Below are 26,917 nucleotides of genomic sequence, written 5' to 3'. Positions count from 1 at the left end.
TAAACTGTCGCGTAGGCCGCCCGAGGCTAAGAGGAGAGCGAATGCGGGCGGGTGCGTCCAATCAGACTGTAGCGCTGTGTCTTTAAGGGAGCCGCGCGCTCCGCCTCCGCTCAGTCGGGCTGCCGGAGCGCAAATAGACTGGAAAGAGCGCTCGTCATCCTACACTGCGGGAAAACCAAGGTAAACGACCCGATCATTAGCGAAATCGCGGTTGGCGTCGCACCTGACGCCTGGTGTGTGTTTTATTTTCCATCCCGTGTCCACGAGTTGAATTTATTACAATCGACGTGAGCAATCGTGAGGAACAGAGGAGGCGCAGGTGTTCCAGGGTGTCGCTGCATGATGCCATCCTCGTGTACGCGTGCGTATCATTTAAGTGCATCTGAGCTCGAACGCTGGAGACAGACGGCACACTTGTGACGTAACAGCTACGAGGTTTAATCCCGGCATCGGTTGACCCTCTTGGGAATAGGCGCACGAGCACGCGCACCAGTTTGTTGTTGGCACATCTGAGCGCATCTTGCAACCCGGCCGTCCGCCTGCGCGCGCACCAGAAGGGAATACGCAGTTTCTCGTAGCTAAGGTGGGGCTAGAGGGCCCTTCAGCACATACAGGGGTCGCGCGGGAATGGCTTGTAGTTAGGTCACCGCTGTGGGGAAACTTTTGGCTCGGGTCTCATCTTTGTATTATGAAAGCTGTTGTCCATTCTGTTCTTTTAAACAAAGATCCTCAGCTTGTTTTTTCGGTATCCGGTAGGTTCGTTACAGACGCTTTCTTAAGGTGATTCAATGTTGTTACTTCAGGCACATTTTAGAGACTTTAAAGTAACATTCACTAAAGACAGGTGCTATATAAAGTCCAAGGGCAATTTTGTTACTTCAGGTACAGTTTTAGACACTTTACGGTATTATTCTTTATATAGCACCTTTCATCAGTGAACAATATTTTAAGGGACGGGGTAATTGTTTTCATTTTATTACTTCAGGTGCAATTTTAGAGGCTTTACGGTACAGGATACCTTACAGACCACCTTTCCACTGCGAATATTATCTGTAGGCGCCTTGCATCTCCACCAGTTGCTTCCATGTTTTGATTTCTTGAGCATGCAAACAGTTCTGAGTGACTTCCATGGGGTCACAGAGTACAGGATTCAAGTAAATACGGTTTGAAATGTAGGACCTTTCATTGCACACGCCACCCCAAATTCCTTTTCCAGTTGTGGCACTGACCACCCTCCAGATTTCTGCAGTGTGAGCCCTGCCAGGCAAAATGACTTATAGAACCGTGGCACAGGGGAATATTTGTATAGCACCTTTCACAGTGAACACCATCCTAAAGTGGTTTAGCACAGTTATTTCCAAATATTTTCATCATGTGCGCCAGGAGTAGAAGAGTGGAGGCTGTGACCAGGGACTGATCTGCGATTGTGAGATGTTCTAGTAATGGCGAGCAGATGTGCTTTACAGTTACAAAAACAATATTTTTGCACTTTCAATATCTGGGCCCTTTTCAATACACTATATGGCCAAAGGTTTGTGGATGCCCGAGCATTGCTTCTATACAAGCTTGTTGTCATCCCACACCCAAAACCATGGAGTTGGCCTTCCATAAGAAACTCCCCTCTTCCTTCAATTTTTTTTAAATTTATTTTTATTTAAAACACAGGCAGATCAGCTCATCAGTTTTAACTTTGTGCTGTTAAATATCCAGATCTCCAAAATCTGTTAATTTTCAGGCATCAAGACCAACACCATGCATCAGGGCCAAACAAACTGCAACCTAATGCTATAAATACTTTGAGTCCTTATATCTCATTAAAGCGTTTACTTTTTATATACTGAAAATATATCCATAAAACAAGCTGTGCTGCCATCTAATTTGAGGCAAAATCTGAGTAATAAGCATAGACTTCAGTGTTAAGGTTTGTAGTACACCATCTGTTGGAATGTATTTTGTAATGCATTTAGTAATAAAATGCATTGCATTTGTCATACCAGCAGATGGCGCATCACAAACCTCTATCGTAATAATAATGCTTCACTACAAATGTTTGTGACACACCCTCTGTTGGAAATACAAATGTAATGCATATGTCTCTGTTACACGCCATTTGGAATGGGGTTTGTTAAAGTAGGGAATGTTTGTGATGCACCACCTGCTGGAATGACAAATGCAATGCATTTTATAAGTAGAAAATTTTTGTGATGCACCACCTGTTGGAATGACAAATGCAATGCATTTTATAAGTAGAAAATGTTTGTGATGCACCATCTGTTGGAATGACATGTGCTACATATGTCTGTTACGTGCCATTTAGAATGGGATTCATAAAAGTGTTATCAGTGTTTGTGATGTGCCAGCTTTTGGAATGACAAACGCAATGCATATGTCTCTCTTGTACACCTGTTTGCAAACAGAAGCAGAAAATACTGTGTATAAAATGTACAAGTTAAAGTGACCTCTCTCAAGCTAAACTCATCACAACTGACGCCATACAGAATGTTTTAAGGACAGGCGTCTCACAGGAGAGAGTTGCTTAGGGTAGCTTGGATGTAATTATCACATTTGTTGATTTTTAACATATTTATATTAACTTTGGCCTTAATTTAAAAAAAAAAAAAGGTAGGAAAAAAGTACCCATAATTGGAGATTTATTTTAGTGATATTGGGGGCCCTACTTAAACACCGTCATCAGAGTAGTGGTTCAGGCCATTGGGTCATCTAGCCACCCCCAACTTGTTGAGATCCATCCCCTGGTGTTGCAACCCACTTTTTTCATTTAAGTGTCTTCACGACCCACCAAGGTGTGGGAGGGTCCCTGCTTGTTGGTGGTTTCTCCACCTTTGGTGATCTCCGTGTGACCGTGAGAGTGATGGGGGGCCCACAGGTGAAGTAAGCGTGAACATTGCAGTGTAAGGGAATGAACGTGATCGTCGGAGCCGCAACCCACTTCCATTATGCACAGTAGCAACTCGTGACCCAGTGATGGAGAAACACTGGACACTTCCACTATTTCAGTTGTCCCCAAGGCCTTTTTGGGCACACAATGTTAAACCTCAATCTGTCCCCGACCTGACGTGTTCCCTCTTCTGATCCATCCATCTTCGTAGCCCATGTATCCAGTTTGAAGGGTCACGTTTGATTTTATACTTCAGTCTGCACATTGGTTCAAATTACTGAGTACTCGTCGAAGCGCCTTACAACCGACTGAAGGCGTCCGAATTCCTTAGGAGCCCCGGGAGTTTGCGTAACTGGGGAAACCAGAAAAGCCAGTGCGAGCCGCCGATTGTGAAGGGAGGTGTGGGATGGACAAGCAGCAAAAGTGGGGCAAGCTACGTGACTCAGGTGGAAGTGCCTGTCTGCCAGCCTGCTTTCTTTCTTTCTTTCTTTCTTTCTTTCTTTCACCTCTTTTAATAACTTGAACAAGAACACGGGTCAGTTTCTCCAGGACTTTTTGCATCCCTCTCCATAATCAATTCTGTCTTGGGTTTTTGTTGGTTTCCCCTCATAATCCAAAGACAATCACGTTGTCCAGGGGTCTGTTCCTGCATTGCCCCCTAGGCTTGCTGGGATAGGCTCCAGCCCCAAAGTGAACCATTCTTAGGATTAAGTAGTCTTTGAAAATTGTGTGGTATGGTGGTCTTGTGGAGGTAAGACACGTCCACAAATGGGGGGGTCCAAATGTGGTTTTTTTTTTATTATTATTCTCTGCTAAAATCAGTGCCTTAAATTCGTAAGGGGGCTCCTCTCGACTGATAGTTTTAAGCCACTTAGTTAAACTTGGCCCCCTTCGCTGGCCATAGCATTGTCCACCCCTATGTCCAGTTCAACCCCGCCAATCAACACAACCTGCCAAGTGTTTGTACATGCGGGACGAAAACCCACGCACCCTCGGACGCCTGATTTGTTTTTGTGCCACACAACGACCCTTTCAGTCTCTCCTGACCTGACCTGTGCGCGTCCCTTTCAGCCCCGCGCAGAGAAGCGCGTACTCGTACTCGTGCACGTGCCCGTTGCCTAGAGCGGCGCTCCTCAATAATTTAAAGGCCTGGCCGGCTTAGCTCACTGCTTGCGTGTAGTGAGGATCAGCTGAGCAATATGGGCAGAACCCTCCATGAAAGGAGAAGGAAAAGCCGTAAACTGCACGCCCTGTAACTCGCCCTGAGTTGAGTAGCAGACAGTACATAAAAAAATGAGGAGATACCAAATGGCCTTAAACTGTAAAGCCCGGCTTTTAATCATTCTCGTGCCGCTGAGGACGACGGCACTCTTTTAGAGAAAATGTAAAAGAAAAACAATACCCTATGTTATTTCACAGAACAAAAATGAAAACGTTGCGACTATTGAACATTCGTCAGATTAATTATACAGTTGGGGAAAGCCTTGGAATCCCGCGGTGCTACTGTCTATTCTGTCAACACTCAGCGCAAGGCGTGAGCCGTCCCGGGACAGCGCGCACGCGCATGGGGCACATTTTCTGCAAAAAAAGGAATTCAAAAATTTAAAAAAAAAATGAAAACGCAATCTCTCTTTTGCAATTTCATTTTCAAAGTCTAGGCGCAAGAATGCTGCAAAAATGAAAGACAAAATGAAATAACACCATCTGCAATTTCATTTTCTGCCAGAGTAGGAATGAAGCTGCAGAAACGAAAAGTAAAACGTAAATAAGCGCTGGCGCCACCTGCTGCTCACCAAGGTTATTATAGTTTTGCCTTTTTATATTAGTTTTTATTTCTATAATTTTTTCTGACCTTACGTGGAAATTCAGTTTAGTTTTAGTTTCCCGTCATCACGGGGGTTAAGGAAGAACAGGGGTCTTAGGCTTAAATCGGTGTGCAGACCCCACCTAGCTGTATTGGGGGAAACAAAGAAAAACAAGCATGTAGTGTGAAGGTTAGGGCCAGTGAGACTTGAATAGCCCACCAAAAGAACAGTAAACCCATAATGAGCAGAGCCAGAGCAGGTAATAAGAGTATGGACAGAGATAATATCTGAGATTAAGAACAATTTATACATCGTGTAAACCTGTTTATCCAGAGTAGGATCACAAGAACCTGGAGCCTACCCAAGCAGGTTTGGATGCAAGGCAGGAAAAATCCCTGGTATGCAAAATGTATGATATGGCTGATGTTAAAAACAAAAAGAATATGATATTTCATCTGATTTGAGAGAGAGAAACATTGAAAAAAAATGGGGACAGATATTTTAAAGCATAATTCAGCTACTGGATTATTTTGACAATATCAACAACAACCTTTATTTAGATAGCATATTTTCATACAAATAATGGAGCTCAAAGTGCTTTACATGATGAAGAAAGAGGAAAAAAAAACAAAAAACAAAGTAAGAATTAAAATCAGAGAATAGTAATTAACTAGGCTCACCCGCCTTTTAAGGTGACCGACTTTTAAGTTGACCACTTCTTAAGGCAATTCAATATGTAGATCAATTTGATATTTCATTATTAATTATTTATAATTATAATTCATTATAATATAATTCATTAATTTGGTTATATTGTATTTGAGTGGTATTACTTTAATACTTGTAGTTTCTGTTATTTTTGTGATGAAATTTTAAACTTTTTTTCTATATTGAGGTCGCCCTTTTGAACCCCCCTGATATTTACTACACGGTGAGGCATTTGTACTCCATCAACATTAATTATTTCCAGAGACATAATTTTGTCTATTTTTCCAGCGCATCGCGCACAAAAGCAAGGGAACGATGGGAGCACCAGAACTCTGCTCACATCATGTCGCTTCGTACCGCAAGCTGCAAGTAGTAAGTCTGTGATAAGCGGAAGGACAATCCCGACCGCTTTTATAAAGTAAGAAAGAAGAAGAAGAAGATATCGCACAGTCTGGAGTAGAAGATCATCTTTTACCTGGAAAAACGAAACTACACATCCCATCGTGCATTGCAAAATGGACGAGGCGTGTGTGAAACTCTGCGTAGCACTCACGGGACAGAAGGACACCCGACCGCTTTTATATAGAAGGACATTGAATAAAAGTAAGGTCCGATGGGCAGGGAGAACAGGAAAAAAAAAACTCCAGACGGCTGGAGAGAAAAAATAAAATCTGCAGGGATTCCAGGTCATTAAACCACCAGCACCCCCATCCCCTTATTATTTATGACCTCAATCAGTCCTCATTGTATTCAGGGTTCTCATGGAAGGACTTGATGATGATAGTCGTGTAGACTTCTGGCTCTTAATCCATCAGTACAGGGACATCACGGTGCCTTGATTAGGTGGTGGTGGTGCAGATCGCCACCACAGAAAACTGGAAAAAGAACAGAAGAGAGAGTAGGGGTTAGTATGGATTTTAGACCCACCGTGAATAATAATGATACTTAATTGAATATACAGAGCATCAGGATTAAACTAAAACGAAGTTAGGTATCAGGTATTTTGAGCTGTGAATATGAACTAAAAAAGATAAATTAGTAAATATAGAATAAATACAAAACCAAATTAATATGTTTAGCTTTTCACCACTTGGCAGACTCTCTTCCCCCACCTACCTGTAGTTCAGTAGAGACACTGCCAACTCTGGAATTTTACAGTTTGTATGACGACCTAGTCAGTCTCTCGTGCCGTTTTATTTTCAGAGATCGAGTGTGGTCTCCCTTCGACTTTCTCGTGTACTCCGATATGGGGATGGATATTTGAGGACTAAACCGCAAGACAATGATTATATTATGCACATTAAAGAACCATCAAATCAAATTAATAATATACTGAACAATTATAAAAGTAAAATTGAATAAATCCAACTCTGCAGCTGCATGAATAAAAAAAAATCGAGTATGTGTTCAGGTAAAGTACCACTTCCGGTTAATGGATTTGCCCCAAAAGTTAATGCAGGTCTGCAGTTTTGGTGTTAAACAACCCCATGCCAGATTTCATCCATCTATCTAGTTGCGTTTTTGAGATGTCGTGTTTATTATACACACACACAGGAAAATTCCAAAAAAAAATTATTTTCGGACTCGGAGAGTCCTAAAACGTCAAGATTCATCAAAATATCGAGGTCGGATTTTTTTTAATGATTAGTATACTTTCTCTATACACGTGAATTACTGTCAACAAAAAGCAGGCACCTGAGATATAAACTGAAACGTTACTCTGTTGTGATTTTTCTGTCCAAACAGTTTTTGTTGAGCAGCACATTCCGATTTCAGGCGTTTGAATGACATGTGGCAATAGTCTCAGTTTTTATTTAGTTTTCGTTAACTATAATAACCTTGCTGCTCACTGCATTTTCTTTTTCCACTTTAAATTTTAATTTTCCATTTTGCATTTTCATGTCCAAGTTCTGAACATGCAAATAGCGCGTGTCATTGGGCGGGGCTTTGCACCTCGAGTTCTCACAATTCTTTGTCTTTCGTAGCTGCAGAGCCACTTCGATCCTAAGCTTCGATCGACTTCTCCCTTCAACAAGGATTAATTCACGTGATTTCGATCTTTTTTTTTCACCTGCGTACTGCGAGCTATACAGCGAAACCGTCTCACAAAATCCAAAGACCGCGCATATTTGCAGCTCTTAAGTAATTAATGTGCTGTTTAATTACAAAATCTAACATGACTAAAATTAGCCTTTATTAAGTCATAATAATACATTTATAAAGCGCCTTTCCCATGTTCAAGGCACTTAAATTTATTAAAACTGAAGTGGAAACGGGATGCTTTGATGTTTTTTATGTACAAGTAAATAATTTACCCCCCAAAGTGCTTCCCAGTCTTTTGTCTTGGCTGCTTACTTTCTGTAACTAAGTGGTGAGCCTTGGGATGTTTCTATTTTATAAACCATAAATACATTATATGTGTGATTTGACCTGCCTGTGCTCCAATTGGAAAACCAAAAAAGAAATGTAACCAATTCTATCATAAATGATGTAAATCGCCTTGGAAAAAGGAGGAAGGAGGAGGAGGAGTTTGAGAGCATGCGCTTGATTACAAGCGTCAGACAAATAAGTTAATGGCATGGAATCTCATCCACGTGCTCAACTCTCCGAAGGGGCGGGGCCACTGGAGAAGCCGGTAATACACAAAGATTAGCATTAGCTGACACAGCACTCAGTAAGCGCTTTTGTGGCATCTTCCCAGCTGCTTCGTACCTGTGCCCGCCACTTAGGGCTTCAGAGACCACATGTACTGTATGCCCGCTTTTCACTGGCCCTGTGAGACTTGCTGGCGACCACACACCCAAGTACTGTAGACGGATTGTAGCAGCCACGAGCAGAGGCGGCCTTAGGGGTATCCGGGGCCTCGGGCTGACCAACCCCACGCGGGGCCGTTTACGTCAAACACTATTACTGGTATGTGTGGACTGTATAAACTAAAATAATATTAACATACACTGGATTTTCTCATTACAGTATTAAGCAAAATTTTTGTAAGATAACACACTGACTTTATCAAAATACTGTATAACTGGAGAATGTAACTTGACAAATCCGCACGAACGGGACACGCGGGGCCCCCATAGGCGCGGGTCCTGGGGCGGTCGCACCACTTGCTCACCCCAAAACGCCACTCTTGGCCAGGAGACACGTCTGAAGTGCTCTGTAGCGATTGCGGAGCCCTGTCCTTCCTCAGACAGGTCTCGACCACCGGCAGAGCTTGTCCTTCTCAGGTTCAGACCTGGGTAGATCTCACCGCGAACCACTGGTGCTCTACATTATCTGATCACATACACGTATAAATATAAAAATAATATGAAACAACGATATAAAATAGACATCAGAAATATTTTTGCAAATTCAAGTATATGTTGGATTTATTTTTGGAATGAGATGCTTTTTGTTTATAAATATAGTAGTAGGGTGTTGTACCTTGTTAGCCATTATGGACGCAATAACAAAAGAAGCAAAATGACACCTTTTATCGGCTAACTGAACACATTACAATATGCACGCTTTCGTGGTAGGTGAGACCCCTGCTTCAGGGTAGAAGAACTTAAATACAGTCGAAGTGAGAAGGACTCGATCGAAGTGACTACAGCTACGTAGTACAAAGAACTGTGGAAAATTGAGGTGTGAAGCCCCGCCCATTGACCCGCTCTATTTGTGTGTTGAAATAAAAATATAAAGGGGAAAATGAAAATTCAACAAGCAGCAGGTGGCGCCAGTGCTTATTTGCGTCTTACTTTTCATTTTTGTAGCTTCGTTGTTATTTAGGCTGAAAATGGTGTTATTTTATTTTTAGGTTTGCAGCATTCTTGCGCGTTGGCTTGGAAAATGAAATTGCAAAAGAAAGATTTAATTTTCATTTTATAATTTTATTTTCCATTTCCTTTTCTGCAGAAAATGCCTGTCCTAGCTCAAGTACACACTTAGACCGCACCATTCTTACACCGGGTATTAGCGTACAGAATGTGCGTGACATGACATGTATTTCTTATTTCAGACAGAAGGCGTCGCTAAAGGGTGAAAATGAAAAGGGGTTTCTAAAGGTCTCTGTAGACATGTTGGTGATGCGACCCCAATTCCCTAAAATCTGTCTTTGATTCTCCAGATGTATCCCAACTCCAAGTGGGTCGCGACATTAAAAAGGGTGAGAAATTTGTGCTACGGCAGCGGTCCTTTTTTTTTTTCTTGTGTCCCAATTTTGTTCACAGTTGTCACCGAGTGTCATCCAGTGGATCCATCCCCCTTGTTGAATCGCCACCAATCGTAGTCCTGGGTCAGGGATGAGAGGTTTTGGACTGGGCAGATCTTCTTGAGGAAATGCTGCTGATTGTTGTCTTGGAAGGGGTGGGATTGTGTGACCCCCCCCCTTAGAGAGTTACACTAGTGGTTTAGCCCCCTTAGCAGAATCGTCATCCCGGGTGCGGTTTCACCTCATCGCATTTCCCATTCACGACTCTGAGTGACTAAATATGGATCCCAACTCCTAGATTAAGAAACAGAGAAATGCCTCCCTCCACCAATTGTCTTGTGTGCATTGAAGTACACGTGAGGAGTTAGCGGTACATTTACTTAATCTCTGATATTAATATTTACTTTTTATTTTTTCTTTCCCTATCTTGTACAGCATCCCATGCCCCACATGACCATGGACCACTGGAGAACTTCCCCTTAGCTGTTTTTTTATTTTTTTCTCCGGTTACCCACCTGCAGCCCCTGCACCACCTTGCCACGATGGTCAGCCGACTGAGGAACTGTGCCCCCCTTTTCCGGTTCTGCCAGAAGTTGAACAGGGTCAAAACCCTACAAGATGATATGATGGAGACCTCCCTGAAGAGATGCCTGACGACTGTGGATCTGGCCCTGTTGGGGGTGGGGGGCATGGTGGGCTCAGGGTTGTACGTGCTGACGGGCACGGTGGCCAAACAGACGGCGGGACCAGCTGTGGTCATTTCGTTCCTCATCGCTGGCCTGGCTTCTCTGCTTGCTGCTTTCTGCTATGCAGAGTTTGGGGCTCGGGTGCCAAGGACTGGCTCCGCCTACATGTTTACATACATTTCTGTTGGAGAGATATGGGCTTTCCTGATTGGTTGGAATGTGATTTTGGAGTACATGATTGGTGGAGCTGCTGTGGCCAGAGCCTGGAGCGGCTACTTGGACTCCATTTTTAATCACTCTATTAAAAATTTTACAGAGACGCACATCATCCAGTGGAATGTCCCTTTCATTGCCCATTACCCTGATCTTTTGGCAGCTGGCATACTTTTGGTAGCCACTGCTTTTATTTCGTTTGGCGCCAAAGTGTCCTCCTGGCTCAACCACTTGTTCTCGGCCATCAGCCTGGCCATCATCCTTTTCATCCTCATCTTCGGATTCATCCTAGCCGAACCTGCCAATTGGAGCAAGGCGCAAGGGGGCTTTGCACCATATGGCATTTCTGGGATCCTGGCGGGCACTGCCACCTGCTTCTATGCGTTTGTCGGGTTTGACGTGATCTCAGCATCCAGCGAAGAGGCCAAGAATCCTCAGAAAGCAGTGCCCATAGCAACAGCCATCTCCTTGGCTCTGGCTGCCTCCGCCTACATCCTGGTGTCCACCGTGCTGACCCTGATGGTGCCCTGGCACTCCCTGGACCCCGACTCTGCTCTGTCAGATGCCTTCTACCGGCGAGGCTATAGCTGGGCGGGCTTCATTGTGGCCATCGGCTCCATCTGTGGTAAGTTCTACATGTTACCTTAGTGGTGGACAAAAAAAATATGTTTGAACCTATGATTATGTTTGGTGTTTTATTAGTTAAGTCTGAGCCTGACTGTTGGTTTTGTTAATTTATTTAAACTGTTTTTGGACCATTTTCTTTTCCTGCAGCCATGTTGTTTTCCCCATCATTAGGACTACGTCTTGTGTTGATTGGGATGTGTCCTTCACGGTCGCAATCTTTATTTAGCAAATTGACGGTTTTCAAAGGCCATCAAAGGAAGTACTTGCTGTCTGAGGTTACAGATGCCAAAGCACTTTTAGTCAATCGTTCTCATGTGCCTTTAAAGCACATTTTCTAAGGCTTTTCCTGCTTGATTCTTCACTTTGGTAAAGGTGTGTAAGAATTCCCAGCTTCTGACTGTTTTTTCCATCCATTCCAGCGCCTCTTCTCCCGGTTACTCCTAAAATATTCTTGATGCTTTTCACTACCATAATACAGAGGACGTCATCTCAATTATTGGGAATCCGTTAGGTTATCTACAGAGGTTTCCAAAGTGTTTTAGACCAGTGTTTCTCAACCTTTTTGGTGCCATGACCCAAATTTTCCCCATGTGTCTTAACGCCCCCGCCAAGAGAGTTGAACATTCCCCCCTTGGCAAAATTGATCACGATTGTCAAAGAGTGGAGGGTCTGTCCTCCCTTGGTGATTCAATCACGATTGACGGAGAGTAGAGGGGCAGTCCCCCTTGGCAAAATCGATCATGATTGTCAGATAGTAGAGGGGCAGTCCCCCTTGGCGAATCGATTGTGATTGTCAGGTAGTGGAGCGTCTGTCCTCCTTTTGTGATTCACTTGCAATAGACAGAGGATGGAGGGGCAGCCCCCTCTTTGTGAATTGATTGCAATTGTCAGAGAGTGGAAAGGCAGCCCTCCTGGGCAAATCGATTGTGATCATGAGAAAGTGAAAGGGCAGCCCCCTTTTGTGAATCGAGTGGGATCATTGGTGCAGAAACACGATGTGACCCATCGTGACCCAATATCATTACGATCAATAGCAGTCCGTGGTCCAAAAGTGGGCTATAACCCTGTGTTTGAGAAACACTGCTTTAGACCACGGACCACTTTCTCAAATTCAATAGCCACTTCTTACCTTAAATTCCACATTACAATTATCATATATATATATATTTTTTGTTATAATCTGGTATGATTTTGGTTCCTCAAATGCTGCCATTGTTCATTTCCGTCGTTACATCCACTTCCAGCGTTTCTAGGGGCGTGGTCTCCCAGGCATAATCGACACGATGGGATAAAAGGACTAAAAAGACAACTAAAAGCTATTAGTTGAAGTCCTCATCCGAAAACCAAATCTCTAAAGAATTCAGAGTTTATCTCTGTGTTCTTTTCCTTGCATGTACTTTTGGTTTTGACCTTCTAGTTTTCTTGACCATGATTATTGTCTCTCGTATTGGGTTTCGATTTCATTTTGCTTTCTACTGTTTTTTTTTTATTTGTTTTATTTTGTTTTTTTACACACATCTCCCTGTTTTTCCTCATAAAGTTTATTTGCTAATTTTGTTGACAGAATACACATACTTGTACAAAATACCATAATGGAAAAAAGAGAACAGTCAGCTCACAGATACTATTTATTAGTATGCACCACCTGTACTGCTCCTGCTGTTATGACTCCGGACGTTTCCCTAAGAAAGACGACAACACTCCTCACAAACTGAACACTGTCAAACTCGTACTACTCCTCCTGCTCTAATTTTCATACTGCTACTCTATGAGCTATCTCGCTGGCTGTTTTTGCCAGTTTTCCCTGCAGGTCTCTGCCTCCCATCTGGCGTCTCTTCTCAGGTCTGAGTCCCTGTTTGAATCATTTGCCTACCCGGTGCTTGACGCTGCCCACCTGGAAGGAAGGTGGGCACTACACAGCTAACCTTCACACCTGGCTGGGATTAAGCTTCAATTTCTCCGTTTTTCACCAGCATTCCACGATTAAGACTGGGGAGCTTGCAATCCCCCAACTTTGTGCACCAACCCTTGCGCTACGCACCAGCAACTTCACATCTCTGCCACTCGCGTATGTGGATTTCACTTTGACCAAACAACAGATCTTTTAATTCTTGCGGATACGCCTCTTCATTGGGAAGAAACGCTACTTTTCCCTGCTGGCAACACGAATTAGACGATCTACAAGTCTCCGACTTAAAGTTTAAATCCGAACAATATCTACATACTCTGTCCATATACAGTATTCAATCTCTTTTCACTTTTACCTTTTCGTCAGTATCGCATTGAATTTTGATTCCGTATTTGGAACTACATCGTGACAGTGTAACGTATAACTGTACGTGAGTGAATATCGTTTCTTTCTCTCTACACAAACTGTGTCTGACAATAACATTCACACAAATTAGAAATGATTGAACCGTGTAGGTGGTTGTAAATGTTTTAGATGTGGGCGGGGCTTTTCCAAATCTCTGTGCATAAAGTCTTGTCTCGCGGGGCTTGAAATTTTCACTTGCGGGATTTCACTTTCACCAAACAACCAAATCTTTTAATTCTCACGGATACGCCTCTTCATTGGGAAGAAACACTACTTTTTTTTTTTCCCTGATGGCAACACAAATTAGACGATCTACAAGTCTCCTACTTAAAAGTTTAAATCCGAACAATCTATTCAATCTCTTTTCACTGACCCATTATTTCGAGTAATAATTTCCATTTGTTTTGTGCTAATGTGATCTTTATACGTAATACGTCAAGTTGGATTTAAGAAAAGAGTCCCATGTGTTGAAGGAGAGTGCGAAAGGGGGACTGTGAGTTTGAAGAAATTTCAAAAAAGAGAACAACAGGATCAGAGCATGATGGATGCAGAGTAGTATTTGAAGATATTCTAGTCTGTAGGAACGTCAGACAGGGCACTGTACATAGGGACGTTTTTGAATGTGGCTTTATCTGGTAGAATATCATTCTAAGAAAGATGTCTACGTCAGCTCACAGACCTTGCTGCACTTGCTGCACTTGCTCTCGGACCACTGATCTAGAACACCCATCGGATTTCTTTTCATGGATGTTAATGTGATTTTTCCTTACCACACCAAAGTGGAACAGGAGGAAACTCGCAAATGAGAAGGCTCTCTAAACCTTACATCCGTTAATCACTTCCATTAATCTTTTACTGGGTCAGCAGAAATTGAGAACAGAAAACACCCCTGGAACGTCTCCTACCTCAACCGTTGACACCCCCTTGCCCCACCTTTTGACGCCACTTTGGCCCTTTGGTTACATTCAGTTTTGTCAAGACTACCACCATGTGGTAATGAATCGAAATGCAATACACGCGGAGCGGCCGCTGAGTGAAATGCAAGGCGTTTGTTTTGCTTTTAGTTATGAGACGCGATCCATGGACACGAATTAAAATTTAATGCGCTTTTGCATTGTGTTTTAAACCGATGCAGAATTTGTGTGCTGCGGTGAAAAGTAATCAATAAGTTGTTGATATGATTTTTGATTATGACGTTATAAAACCGTGCCAGAATTAAACACACCAAATGCACATGCATTGCATCGTAGTGCCGTTAACACGTTGCATTGTGTTTCATTTTGGCACAAATACTCTTCTGTACTTTTTGGGAGCAGAGTTTAAAGAAGATCAGATTCTGGGGTCCACCCCACTGTCAGCCCAGGACATGCTGAAGTGATTATGGTAGCACCAGGAAGTCCACTGGTGGAGATGCAGTCTGTTTCTGGGACAGCTATGCTCTGGTCTTGTTGCCACCTCTCTAGAATAAGAAATTGATGGAGATGACACAATCTTCTTTATCTACTAAATAACTGACCATGGCACATGTGTAATAGGATGGGGTGCAAAAGTTCTGAAGATGTATGAATTTGTATAACGTGGTCTTTCTTAATTCTTTCAGCCATGAACACCGTCCTCTTGAGCAACCTCTTCTCCCTGCCACGCATCGTCTACGCCATGGCGGAAGACGGCCTATTCTTCAAAGTCTTCGCCCGGGTGAACCCTGTCACTAAGGTGCCGGTCGTTGCCATCATCGTGTTTGGGATCCTCATGGCCATCCTTGCCCTGGTCTTTGACCTCGAGGCTTTGGTCCAGTTCCTCTCCATAGGAACTCTGCTGGCGTACACGTTTGTGGCAGCCAGTGTCATTGTCCTCCGCTTCCAAGCAGAAAAAACCCGAAGCTCCCCAAGCGGCCAGCCGCCCGGCAGCCCCTCGGCTCGGGAGTGTGATGAACCCAAGGAGTACGAGTCCTTTTCCGACAAGCTTCAACTAGTGGAGCTGCAGAAGAAAGCCAAAGAGCGCAGGGAGCCTGGCCAGCTGAAGGCCGCCTTTGAACCTTACCTCAAATTTCTAACAGACTTTGAACCAGGGGAGGTGGTGACCATATCCGTGGTGGCCATGATGGTGTGCGCCATCTGTCTATGTGCCGTCCTTGTATTTGGCAATGGGCAGCTACACCTGCCTTCCTGGAGTTTCATTCTGCTGACCATTTTGTCTGCGGCGGGCTTTCTGGCCAGCCTTTTCTTTATTTGGGTCCACGAGCAGCAGCCAAACCTCAAGACCTTTCAGGTAGGCCCTCTATGATGATCTCTTTGTGTAGGAGACTGAGTGGCAGATATCAGGGCTTAGTATTTTTGGGTGGGCTGGCCGGTCTAGAAAATGAAAGGCCGATGCTTTGTCAGTGAAATTTCTATTTACTCATTTGGCTGACGCCAAGGCGACTTACAACATGTGTGATACAATTGGTTTCATTTCTTTTGGTTTTTGCAATTGGAGCACAGGCTTGGGGTCTCACAGTGTCTGTGGTGGGATTTAAACTCACTGCCTCAGTGTTTGAATAGTTCTAACCACTAGACCATATTGCCAGCTGCTGTCAATAAAACGTTTCCATTAGAGCCTTCAAATTTAAGGCTGAGGAGATGTTAAGTTGTGTTCCTCCATGCCCTGCCCCTCATCAGTTTGCAAATTTGTGTCAAGCAAGTACTCTGCCTACCCCCTGGGGAGGGTGGTGGCCAAATTATTAAAAATGTGGGTGTTACTGTGTGTGTGATATGCAATGTGATGGTGGGGGAAGAGGGGCTGTCCTGTCCTCCAAAGGCAGCCTCTGGACCGTAAACGGGACCTCCCTGTAACGTCTGTGCTATTATAGGACATGTTGGGCAGGTTCATCCACCCCATCCAAACAAACATGGCCCCCTTTTGCAATCATGAACCACAGAGCCATCCATTGAGTTTTTTTTTTTCACTGTTCAAAATCCAGAGTCATTAATTTGCTTTTAATTGAAACGTCAAAAGAGAGAAAAAGAAGTAGCAGTGACTACGACCGTACAGGATCGGAGCAGGAAGGAAGTAATAATAATAATGTTGAATACAGATTGAGATTTTTATAGTTGTTTTACCCGCTCATCATTACTGGGGTTCGCTCCAGCTGAACCCTGCACGTGCCTTAGAAGTCTGGTGGGCCTCTGTTGAGCAGGTTAGCTCCCTAGTCCCTTGGACTTCACAATAACCGTATGTGACAAATAAATCTTGAACTAAAGACAGAATTGTGGCAGTTAGGAGGCACAGTGATTAGAACCTCTGCCCCCTGGACTCATGGATCTACTCCTGGATTGAAATCCCACACCTGGTCATTATCTGGGTTGTGTTGGCACATCCTCACCATGTCTGCACGGGGTTTTTCTCCCACATCCCAAGGACGGGCCTGATAGGTTTAACTAGCAGCTCAAAACTGGGTCTGTTCCTGAGTGGATCCACAATGGGCTACTTGCTGCCTTCTGCCAGATGCTGCTTGCTAAGGATCTTTACCCTGACAACTCTGAACTGGATTAAGGAAGTCTGAAACTGTCATGTTAACTTTTACAATTTACAGGAACAACCATAACAATCTGAACCCCTCTTAATCCAAGTCGGGGTCGCAGGAGGACAGCACCACCAGTAATAATAATTCTTCACATTTATATAGCGCTTTTTTTCACTACTCAAAGCGCTTTTCATAGTGAGTGGGGAGCCACTTAAACCACCACTAATGTGTGGCACCCACCTGAATGATGCAATGGCAGCTATTTTTACAGCAGTGTGCTCACCACACATTAACTGTTAGGTGGTGAAGGGGCAAGAGAGAGTGTGATAACAACGACACTTAGACATCATAAAGGTTTGGGGCAGCCACCCGTATAATGTCTGTTGGCTGCAAAAGGGTATTTCAATAGTTAGAGAGTTGTTCACTTGACTGAGTCCTAAACAGAACTGCTGAAGAAAGACAAAATGGCAGCTTTAAAGGCCAGTGTAGGAAGTGACGTCATCAGAGGCACTGGAACCGGAATTGGCATCATCAGAGGTAGTGGGACCTGAAGTGACACAATCAAAGCCACCGGAACTTGAAGTAACATTGTTGGAAGTGCCAGAACCGGAAGTGACATCATCAGAGGCACCAGAAACCTGTGGGATTTCCCGAGAATGGTCTGCAATGGATCGAGAGAGACAGTTAGTGCACCCCGCCGCCCCCTGGTTGGGCGTGGAATTGCCATTATTGAAGCCCTTTAGTTGACTCCTATTCGCACTGTGACAAAACAAGACTTCAGACATGATAAAGGTTCGGGGTAGCCACCCGTATAATATGTTCTTGGCTGCAAAAGTAAAGAATTGTAAGACCAGAGTAGTTTAAAAGACTGAGTCCAACACAGAACTGAAACTCGGAGGACGGGAAAGAGGCTTTATATAAGGAGTCTGGAGGAAGTAATGTCGTCCTTGGGGCCGGGACCGGAAGTGACGTGCTCTGAGTTGAGGCTCCAGCTACTGACAGGATTTCCCGGGAAAGGTCTGCAGGAGACTTAGAAAAAGAACCAGTGCACCCCGCCGCCCCCATGGCGGATATGTTAACAGTACTCTTTAAGCCATTCAGCTGCCTCCTATTCGCACGTGTGTGACAAGAGTGCCGAATCTTCCCTGACTCAAACTATAACTCGCGCTTACAAAATGAGTGATACTGTATTCATTACTCCGACACACACTTTGGGCAGTAATCTGACTCCGTAAAGGAAGCCCACCCCACCACACACACACATATGGATGGGGAAAATGGGCAACCTTCAGCTCTACTTGTTTCATTATCAATCCCAATGCATTCTTGCTCATCCCCACCTGTCACTGTTTTCACAGCGTAACTAATAATTAGAACACAGCTTATCAGTGCGTCCATTATATTCTTGTCTAGTTGATTCATATAAATAAGTATATGTGAAAAATTATTGCTGTTTCTCTATATATGAATAAATCTATGTAAAATGTGTCTTAATTTTTCTTTGTACGTCATTTTAATTTTCTATTTAAATAGGTTAACATATTCAGGTATGTCAGAGGGTGGCACTCCACACTGCCCAGAGTGGCATGAACTCAAGCTATGCCACTGGTCTTATGTCACACGGTGGGGCAATGCAGAGCATTCAAAGAACCCACCCTGGACACATTGGGGAAGTTGCATCAGGGGCAAAGACCCAAGGAGAAGATCTAGCTTCCAAACTGGCGCATGGATGAAATTTGAACTGAAAGCGCAAGACTAGGCACTAGATATACCTGTCAAACAGTTTTTGTGAATACAGCCTTTCTTAGCCACGACTATAAAGATGTAACGCAACAGAGTGGTCTGAGGGGTTGCTTAAAATCCTAAACTAATCATTGGGGGTGGCTACATCTCTCCTGGCCTGTCCTTGGACGAGATTCAGCCGAGACCCCAAGTCTCTTTGACTCCATTCTCTCTTTTATCTTTTCAGGTTCCGCTTGTGCCCTTCATTCCCGGCTTTAGTATCCTCATGAATGTGTTTCTCATGTTAAAACTGAGCCCGATGACCTGGATACGCTTCTCTGTCTGGCTGGTGGTAGGTAAGTTAGAGGTCAACATTGATAATGGGGTCGTCTGGGTGTTTTCCAGAAGCAACATGTGGAAAGAATGATAAAGCTGATGCTTCAAGCCATTTGTAACTAATACAAAGGAAAGTGTATGGAACTACAACAAAAAATAAAGAGTAATTAATGGGTTTAGGGCCTAAAATGATTGTGTGGTGACACACTGTGTGTGTGTGTGTGTGTAAATGCCACCCCTTTCTACTCAAAACACAGTTCTTTATCAAAATAAATTATTTTATTTTATATCGCACATTTCAATATGAGCTTCCATCTCCCCTCAGCCTGCAGCATTTATCTCAGATTAGCAAGAATATATCGCTCCTGCAAGCAAACTATGATTCTTAGCGTGATGAGAGAAGTCGCAAAATTAACCAGAACATTCAAGCAAATTACAGAAAAAAACCCAATCTAAATCCGTTAGGTAATTCTCTTGTTCGGTCGCTAAGCGGAGTTAAGGTGCGCGCCGAGGCTGACACATGAGTGACGGGGGGCCCCGCTCCCTTCCCCTAAGCCCAGTGTTTCTCTCACGGATTCGCACAAATAAATCAGTACTACAAGCAAACTCTGATACTTGGCACGATGAGAAAGATCGCAAAATCAACCGGAACGTTGAAGCAAATTATAAAAAAAGACCTGATGTAAATTCGTTACGTAGTTCTCTCGTGAAAAGCTATATATATATATATACAGTCATATGAAAAGTGAGGGTCCCCTCTCAGCCTGCATAATAATTGACTCTCCTTTCAACAATAAAGATAACAGTGGTATGTCTTTCATTTCCTAGGAACATCTGAGTACTGCGGTGTTTTCTGAACAAAGATTTTTAGTGAAGCAGTATTTAGTTGTATAAAATTTAATCAAATGTGAAGAACTGGCTGTGCACAAATGTGGGTCCCCTTGTCATTGTGCTGATTTGAATGACTGTCACTGCTCAGTGCTGATTACTTGGTTTGATTCGCTCGTTAAGCCTTGAACTTCATAGACAGGAGTGTCCAATCATGAGTGGTAAAAGGCGTTTAAGGTGGTCAATTGCAAGTTGTGCTTCCTTCCCTTTGACTCTCCTCTGAAGAGTGACAGACGGCATGGGATCCTCAAAGCAACTCTCCAAAGATCTGAAAACAAAGATTGTTGAGTCTCCTGGTTTAGGGGAAGGCTACAAAAAGCCATCTCAGAGGTTTAAACTGTCAGTTTCAACTGTAAGGAATAGAATCAGGAAATGGAAGGCCACAGGCACAGTTGCTGTTAAACCAGCAGGTCTGGTAGGCCAAGACGAATATAGAAGCAGCACATGCAGAGGCAGGATTGTGAGAATGGTGACAGACAACCACAGATCACCTCCAAACACCTGCAGGAACATCTCGCTGCAGATGGTGTATCTGTACATCGTTCTACAATTCAGTGCAATTTGCACAAAGAACATCTGTATAGCAGGGTGATGAGAAAGAAGCCCTTTCTGCACTCACACCACAAATGGAGTCGCTTGTTGTATCAAATGCTCATTTAGACAAGCCAGATTCATTTTGGAACAAAGTGCTTTGGACTGATGAGACAAAAATGGAGTTATTTGGTCAGAACAAAAAGCGCTTGGAATGGCAGAAGAAGAACACCGCATTCCAAGAAAAACACCTGCTACCTCCTGTCAAACTTGGTGGAGGTTCCATCATGCTGTGGGGCTGTGTGGCTAGTTCAGGGACTGGGGCCCTTGTTAAAGTCGAGGGTCAGATGAATTCAACCCAATATCAAGAAATTCGTCAGGATAATGTTCAAGCATCAGTCACAGAGTTGAAGTTACTTAAGCAGGGGTTGGATATTCCAACAAGACAATGACCCAAAACACAAAGGCATTCATGCAGAGGGAGAAGTACAATGTTCTGGAATGGCCGTCACAGTCCCCTGACTTTAATATCATTGAAAATCTGTGGGGTGATTTGAAGCAGGCTGTCCATCAAATTGAACTGAACTGGATGAATTTTGTATGAAGAATGGTCAGAAATTCCTCCATCCAGAATCCAGACAGTCATCGCAGGCTATAGGAGGACAGCATCTGGAGGCTCAAAGGAGCAAAAGGAGGCTCAACTAAGTATTGATGTCATATCTCTGTTGGGTGCCCACATTTACGCACCTGTCTAATTTTGTTATGATGCATATTGCATATTTTCTGTTAATCCAATAAACTTAATGTCACTGCTGAAATCCTACTGTTTCCATAAGGCATGTCAGATATTAAAAGGAAGTATCAGCCAATGAGAAACAAAAATCCAAAGAATTAAGAGGGGTTCCCAAACTGTTTCATATGACTGTAATATACAGAGAGAGATATGTGAGATTTTTTAGGTTATGGAAGTTGGAAATTTCAAGGAAAGGCAGACCTAATTTTGAGGTCAGGTAGTTCTTCTCACTGATTATGGCATCAGACAGTGGTGATGGGTAACATGCTGATTAAAACATACAAATAAGAATTTCACTGCACTCTATAAATGTAATAGTAATAATGACCCTGTAAAGCTGCACATTTCTAAAACCAATTGGTTGTACCTGTGCTGATTTAGGGGTGTCACATTAATACTTATGCAAATTATCATTTTGTGTTTTATTTTTGTAATTAACGTAGACCACTCTCCACTGAGCTATTTTCACTTCAGCATTAAATATCTTTGTCTGTTGATCATTGTCAAAATAAAAGCTAAATTAAACCCATGGTGATTCGGTGTTGTGCGAGGTCCGTCCAAAAAGAAGCCAAACTTTTTAATTTGCTTACAACTTAATCAGAGTCGTCTCCTTCAAAGAATTTCCCACTCCTTTTCATGCACCGCTCCCAACGTGGATTTGGCTCCAGGACTCGTTTTCTGGAACGGTACGAAAGTCCTGTGGTGAATTTCTTTTGCCATTTTGAAATCGGTGACTTTTCAGGGTGGATTTCCACTTTTGAGGACTTTGTTGGGGATGGACACCCACGTTTCATGACCTGTTATGACACATTTCAGAAACATCTCATCAACATTGGAATGATCTAGCAACGCCAGACTGACTGTGACACAGTTTACTTTTTTTGCTCATTTACAGATTTTGCAGCCACGTGATCGGTAGTTTTTCAATCAAAGTTGTGTGACCCAAACTTTTTGCTGATGCCTACATCTTCAGCAACTTCACGGACTATTACTATACATTTTCTACTCCAGATTTGGGATTGTCCATCTGATTCGAAAACTGCAGAAGGCACGGGAGACAAGTTTGCTCCACTGCATGTACTCGATGACTAATTGACATGGCGTGATCGAGCAAGAAATGATTTTAGAGCTAAAAGCCATCGATACACCCCGCCACTATCGTAAGTCTGCTGTGTTGGCCTCCTATTTCATAAGTTCGATTTCTTTTTTGTACTGGGTCGCTCATGTAACACCTGGCTGCGGCAGATAGAGGGTCATTTCTGGATGGTGGGACTGGACCGCGTGCCTGCCTGGGGGGTTGCCAACTGGGATCCCGAGTCGTTTCGTCGTGTAGTGGGTACGGCAATACACTGTACCAGTGCACGCTCCCAACTTGACTTGACATGACTGATAAATCGTGAAAAGTTCCAAGGGGGTTGAATATTCTTTTTATGTTCCCAATGCATTTAATACAAATTAGCCAACCCGCGCTGTACCATACAGCGCATAATCAGGCCGGTTTTTTAATGATTTTTAAGCACAGGGAGAAAATTAACATTTGAAAAATCAGTGATGTAAGAAATCAGCAAGAAAAGCAACATTGTAACAATGCATGGAACAAACCAACACACAATCGTCCGTGACTGAAAACTGGCGGACCGCCATCGCTCATGTGCCCACCTCCACCTCCGACTTGAGTCGTTGTCGTCTTTGCACATCCAGATGCACCTGTGACTCACGTAGACTTTCCGTGTTCCTGCAGGAGCATCTAAGAAGACGCGTGTTTGTCACTGATGCGAATTGCTGTATGTAGCATGTAAAACAGTTTGCTATGGTGCACGCGGTCGTGCGTCATAACCGAAAACTCGGTTTTTAAAGACTGCTTACTTCATTGTGTTTTAACCTCAGTTGTAAAGGATTGTGTAAAGGATCCCATGGGATACCCCTCGCAAACCGTTTTACATGCCGCATATGGTGATTCACCTCCACGAGAAACATGCCTCTATGAACAGTCAACGTGGCTCGGAGGTGCCAGGAGTTGGTGGGTATGGCTCCTTCCTGCATGTGCCATAGGTGTCTTACTTGTCGGCGGCTTAGTGAATCCACGCCCCTTCCGGCGTGCTTTCCATGGGTGTCTTGCCTTAGTGAATTATATATATAGATATTTGCCCAGTGGCTGAAGACGGTCTAGCAGTTGATTGTCACTGTCAAAACAGTGCCCACGAGTGTGTTATGGAGTGTTTAATGAACATACGCTGATGCCCCTTTTTCTCTCCGACTTGCAGGCCTGCTGGTTTATTTCGGCTATGGAATCTGGCACAGCAAGGAGAATTTGCAGGAGCCCAAACCTTGCAACGTAGCCGCCCGCTACGTGGTGCTGCCCAGCGGGAGCCTGGTAGAGACCGTCCAAGCTGTCCAGCCGGACCCTCAAGATGCCATGGGGCAAGTGGAGACCCCCGAAGATAATCACGAAAAGAGATGAGGAGCCAATCTACTCCACAAATGTTCACTTTTTCCACTCTCATTTTATTCTCTCTCTGTCGTCCCTCACCCACCTCTCCCCCCGAAGGGTCACAAAGCAGAAACACAATTTGGGGGCACCTTGTGCCCTACCAGTGCGCCGACATTCAGCTTTCCCAGGTGCCCAGCGTTGAAGTCAGCGATGCAAGGAAGGACAAATCCCATTCTGAAAATTCAGGCACACATTGGCAGACTGTTTGGGGTCCGCGAGGGTCTCAACCTGAGGTCATTCTGCCTATTTAATGACCTCCAAGATATTTATGTTTTAGGACCGCACTTTAAGCATTTCTTTTTTTTAGACTGTTTAATAAGAAAGCCAAGTCCAGTGACATTTTGGCGCCTCCACTCTTTTGTTGTTGCCGTCCTTCTGTGTTTCGTTCCTGACAAAGAATGATTTGTGTTGACTGTTTGGATCAGATTATGTCTGCTAATGAGGGCTTCATCTTTAATTATGCTCTTCACCAAATTGTGCGTACCATTCTGCTTTTAAGAGGCGAGCATGTCCACGTTAAGAAACAAAGGATCACCGTCTGCTACACGCCATGCTCTAAAATAACGCTAAGCCCTTAAAATCAGACTTCATCGCCTGTAGAGAAGTTTATTCCAGCTTGGATGAACCTTACAATTGGCATTGCCTTCAAGGAAAGCTTGAAATCTCTTTACTGAAGGACCACTGCTAAGACATTGGGTGGAGGGGGGGAATGAGTAAATATGTGATAGGGAGCGGGGCGAGAAGTGGAGCTATTGGTGGCGGCCAATGATGCATTGATAAATCCAGCCGTCATGCTGGAGAATCACGTCAGGCCCACCACGAGGCTACTTTTAAGGTTGCCATTATTCATTTTCCAATCTGGTTCAGTGTGCTTGTGCAAGTCCTCCATGGTGGCACAACCTGTGATGCCAGTGACCAAACAGAAGGACTTGTTATAGGAGCGATTTAATTGCCTGTGCTTGTCTTGTGCATTTTTCCTGTCATCTCTGATTGTTCTAATTATTGTCGGTTCAGTTTGAGCTGGAAAAGACTTCTCCACACGCAAGTAGATGGTCCTTTTATTTTTTGTCCCCTCTCACTTACTAGCTGGCCTGAAAATGTTAAGAATTACAGTAACCGTTTGCAAGGCCGGCCTTTTGAAAACATGGCCGCCACGTTCTTCCAAGATCAACTGACCCATTTTATTAACGCGCTTGACTGCCGTCGTGTTTCAGGGGTCCTAGCCTATCCCAGTAGTACTGGCTCAGGAGCAGCGAGAACATCGTTCATATGTTTGAGAGAAACCCACTCAAATGTAAAGAGAACATACACTTTGTACGCAAGCAGTGCACAGGAGAGCCCAGGACTCCATAGCTACACCTCCCGGCTGCCAACTTGGCCAACAGAAGTGCAGCTTTCCAATCTTTTCACCTTTCCTTTTCATTTACTTTCCCCTGACCCTGAGCCAGACAGCATGGTGGCGCAGGTAATTTGTGTCTCAGGTCCTCCCTTGTGTGGAGCTGGCATGTCTGTGTGGGTTTTCACCAAAGACATGCAGGTCAGGATGATTGGTGACGGTAAATCGACCCAAGTGTGTGTGTGTGCCCTGTGATGGACTTGGTGCCCTGTGCGGAGTTTGTTCCTGCCTTGTGCTCTGCGCTAGCTGGGATCGGCTCCAGCAGCCCTATTTCTGGACTGACCCTGATCCCAGTTTCCTTGCGTCTACAGCTCAAGCCACACTGGACTTTGATGGGGGGCTCACTTCACTGGAGGTTGATCCACTCAGAAGGCGGCTAGTGAGCTACGTTCCATTTTCCTGCATCCATACTCTTCACCTGATCTAAGTTGTTCCCACCCAGTGGTTGTCTGCCTATCCAGGGTCCGAATTTGCTTCATCAAGCACAGCCAAACTCAGGGCCTGCTCCTGCCTTGACCCCCGTGGGGTCTACATCAGGGCTCCTGTTCCCCGGTGACCTTTTAGAAGTGGATTAAGAGAGTAAGAAAACAGACTCATTCACGTTTGTTTAGCACTCTTCATGGAGTCAGTCCCACCTACCCATGTTCTGTATTTGCTTCAGCTAGACCAGTGTGGGGTTTGTTCCTATGTTTTGGCCTCCCATTTCCTTGTAACCTTATAGAAGGTTTAAGAGAATCTGAAAATGGATTCGATTCCCTTTGGTTTTGTGTATGGCACACTTTACTGAGTTTAGGTTCACAGGAAAATAAATGGACGAAGGACTCGGTGTTGTGCAAGTTCACACCTCGCAAGAACTACAGTGGCTCAAAGCTCAGATTAAAATGAAGAAATTCACGTTCATAGTTCCCCATTTCAATTCTGAATGAGTTCGTGTTTAGTTCATTTTGTATATTTTAGGGAGTGAGAATAAATGACCCGCGAGTTTAGTTTTTTTTCAATTTTGCATGCTTTATATTAGGCTACTAGCCGTCCCCTGTGGCTTTGCCCGCGTAGTAGTGAAACAGGACAGTGAGGAGGGTCCCACCCGGCTCCCCTCTCCTGACGTCTCGGATTAGCATGAATATATCGCTCCTGCAAGCGAACTCTGAAAATTAGTGTATTAAGAGAAGTCGCAAAATCAACCAGAATGTGCAAGCAAATTACAGAAAAAAAAGGATCTAAATCCGTTAAGTAGTTCTCTCGTTCGCTGACTAAGCAGAGTTAAGATTATGCCCCGAATACAATACAAATACAAATTTAAATAAATGGCAAAAAATTTGTGTAAAAAATAAAATAAATACAGTGGAACCTTGGATTACGAGTCTAATTCGTTCTGGAAATGTGCTTGTAATCCAAAGCACTCGTACAGTGGTACCTCGGTATACGTCCGCTTTGGAATAAGTCGAACTCGGTATACGTCCTGTTTGGATGCGAAAAATTTGCTTGGTAAATGACCTTTGTTTGGAATGAGACCCGCGTGCTAGAACACTGCGCGCTACCCTTGTTTACCTCTCTCGAGACAAAGCCACGACTGCCCACCAGTGCCAGTACGCCAGTTGCTAGCATTCAGTGAACAACCCGCGCTATAACTCTGTGAATTTTCACATGATTTTGTTTTTTTTTTTTGCATAAATTTGAATTGATTGTTGAAAAGTATGAAGGTGGCAAGCGTATCCAGGACATGGCTGCTGCATACCGTATGCCGAAAACGATGGTATCTACTATTGTGAAAAACAAAGACATTATTAAAAAGTAAAGTGAGGTTAAATTTT

At 43.8% G+C, this 26,917-nt stretch overlaps 1 protein-coding gene across 1 annotated transcript; it reads left to right on the top strand.

Moving 5' to 3' along the window:
- The first annotated feature begins 74 nt into the window (after positions 1-74).
- slc7a4 (solute carrier family 7 member 4) lies at positions 75-24,047 on the top strand. Its single transcript, XM_039772232.1, has 5 exons — positions 75-180; positions 10,043-11,131; positions 15,048-15,715; positions 18,919-19,027; positions 23,484-24,047. The coding sequence occupies exons 2-5, from the start codon at positions 10,150-10,152 to the stop codon at positions 23,678-23,680; spliced, it is 1,956 nt and encodes a 651-aa protein (XP_039628166.1). The 5' UTR covers positions 75-180; positions 10,043-10,149; the 3' UTR covers positions 23,681-24,047.
- Positions 24,048-26,917: the final 2,870 nt, after the last annotated feature.

The sequence above is a fragment of the Polypterus senegalus genome, chromosome 12, assembly GCF_016835505.1.
Source record: "Polypterus senegalus isolate Bchr_013 chromosome 12, ASM1683550v1, whole genome shotgun sequence".
NCBI lineage: Eukaryota > Metazoa > Chordata > Cladistia > Polypteriformes > Polypteridae > Polypterus > Polypterus senegalus.
The sequence above is the reverse complement of the archived record's forward strand: the minus strand, read 5'-3'. Positions and strand labels throughout refer to the sequence as shown.

Coding starts and splice junctions, on each gene's coding strand:
- slc7a4 (XM_039772232.1), top strand. CDS start 10,150: ATGGTCAGCCGACTGAGGAACTGTGCCCCCCTTTTCCGGTTCTGCCAG. Junction 11,132..15,047: donor GGCCATCGGCTCCATCTGTG/GTAAGTTCTACA, acceptor TAATTCTTTCAG/CCATGAACACCGTCCTCTTG. Junction 15,716..18,918: donor CAAACCTCAAGACCTTTCAG/GTAGGCCCTCTA, acceptor TTATCTTTTCAG/GTTCCGCTTGTGCCCTTCAT.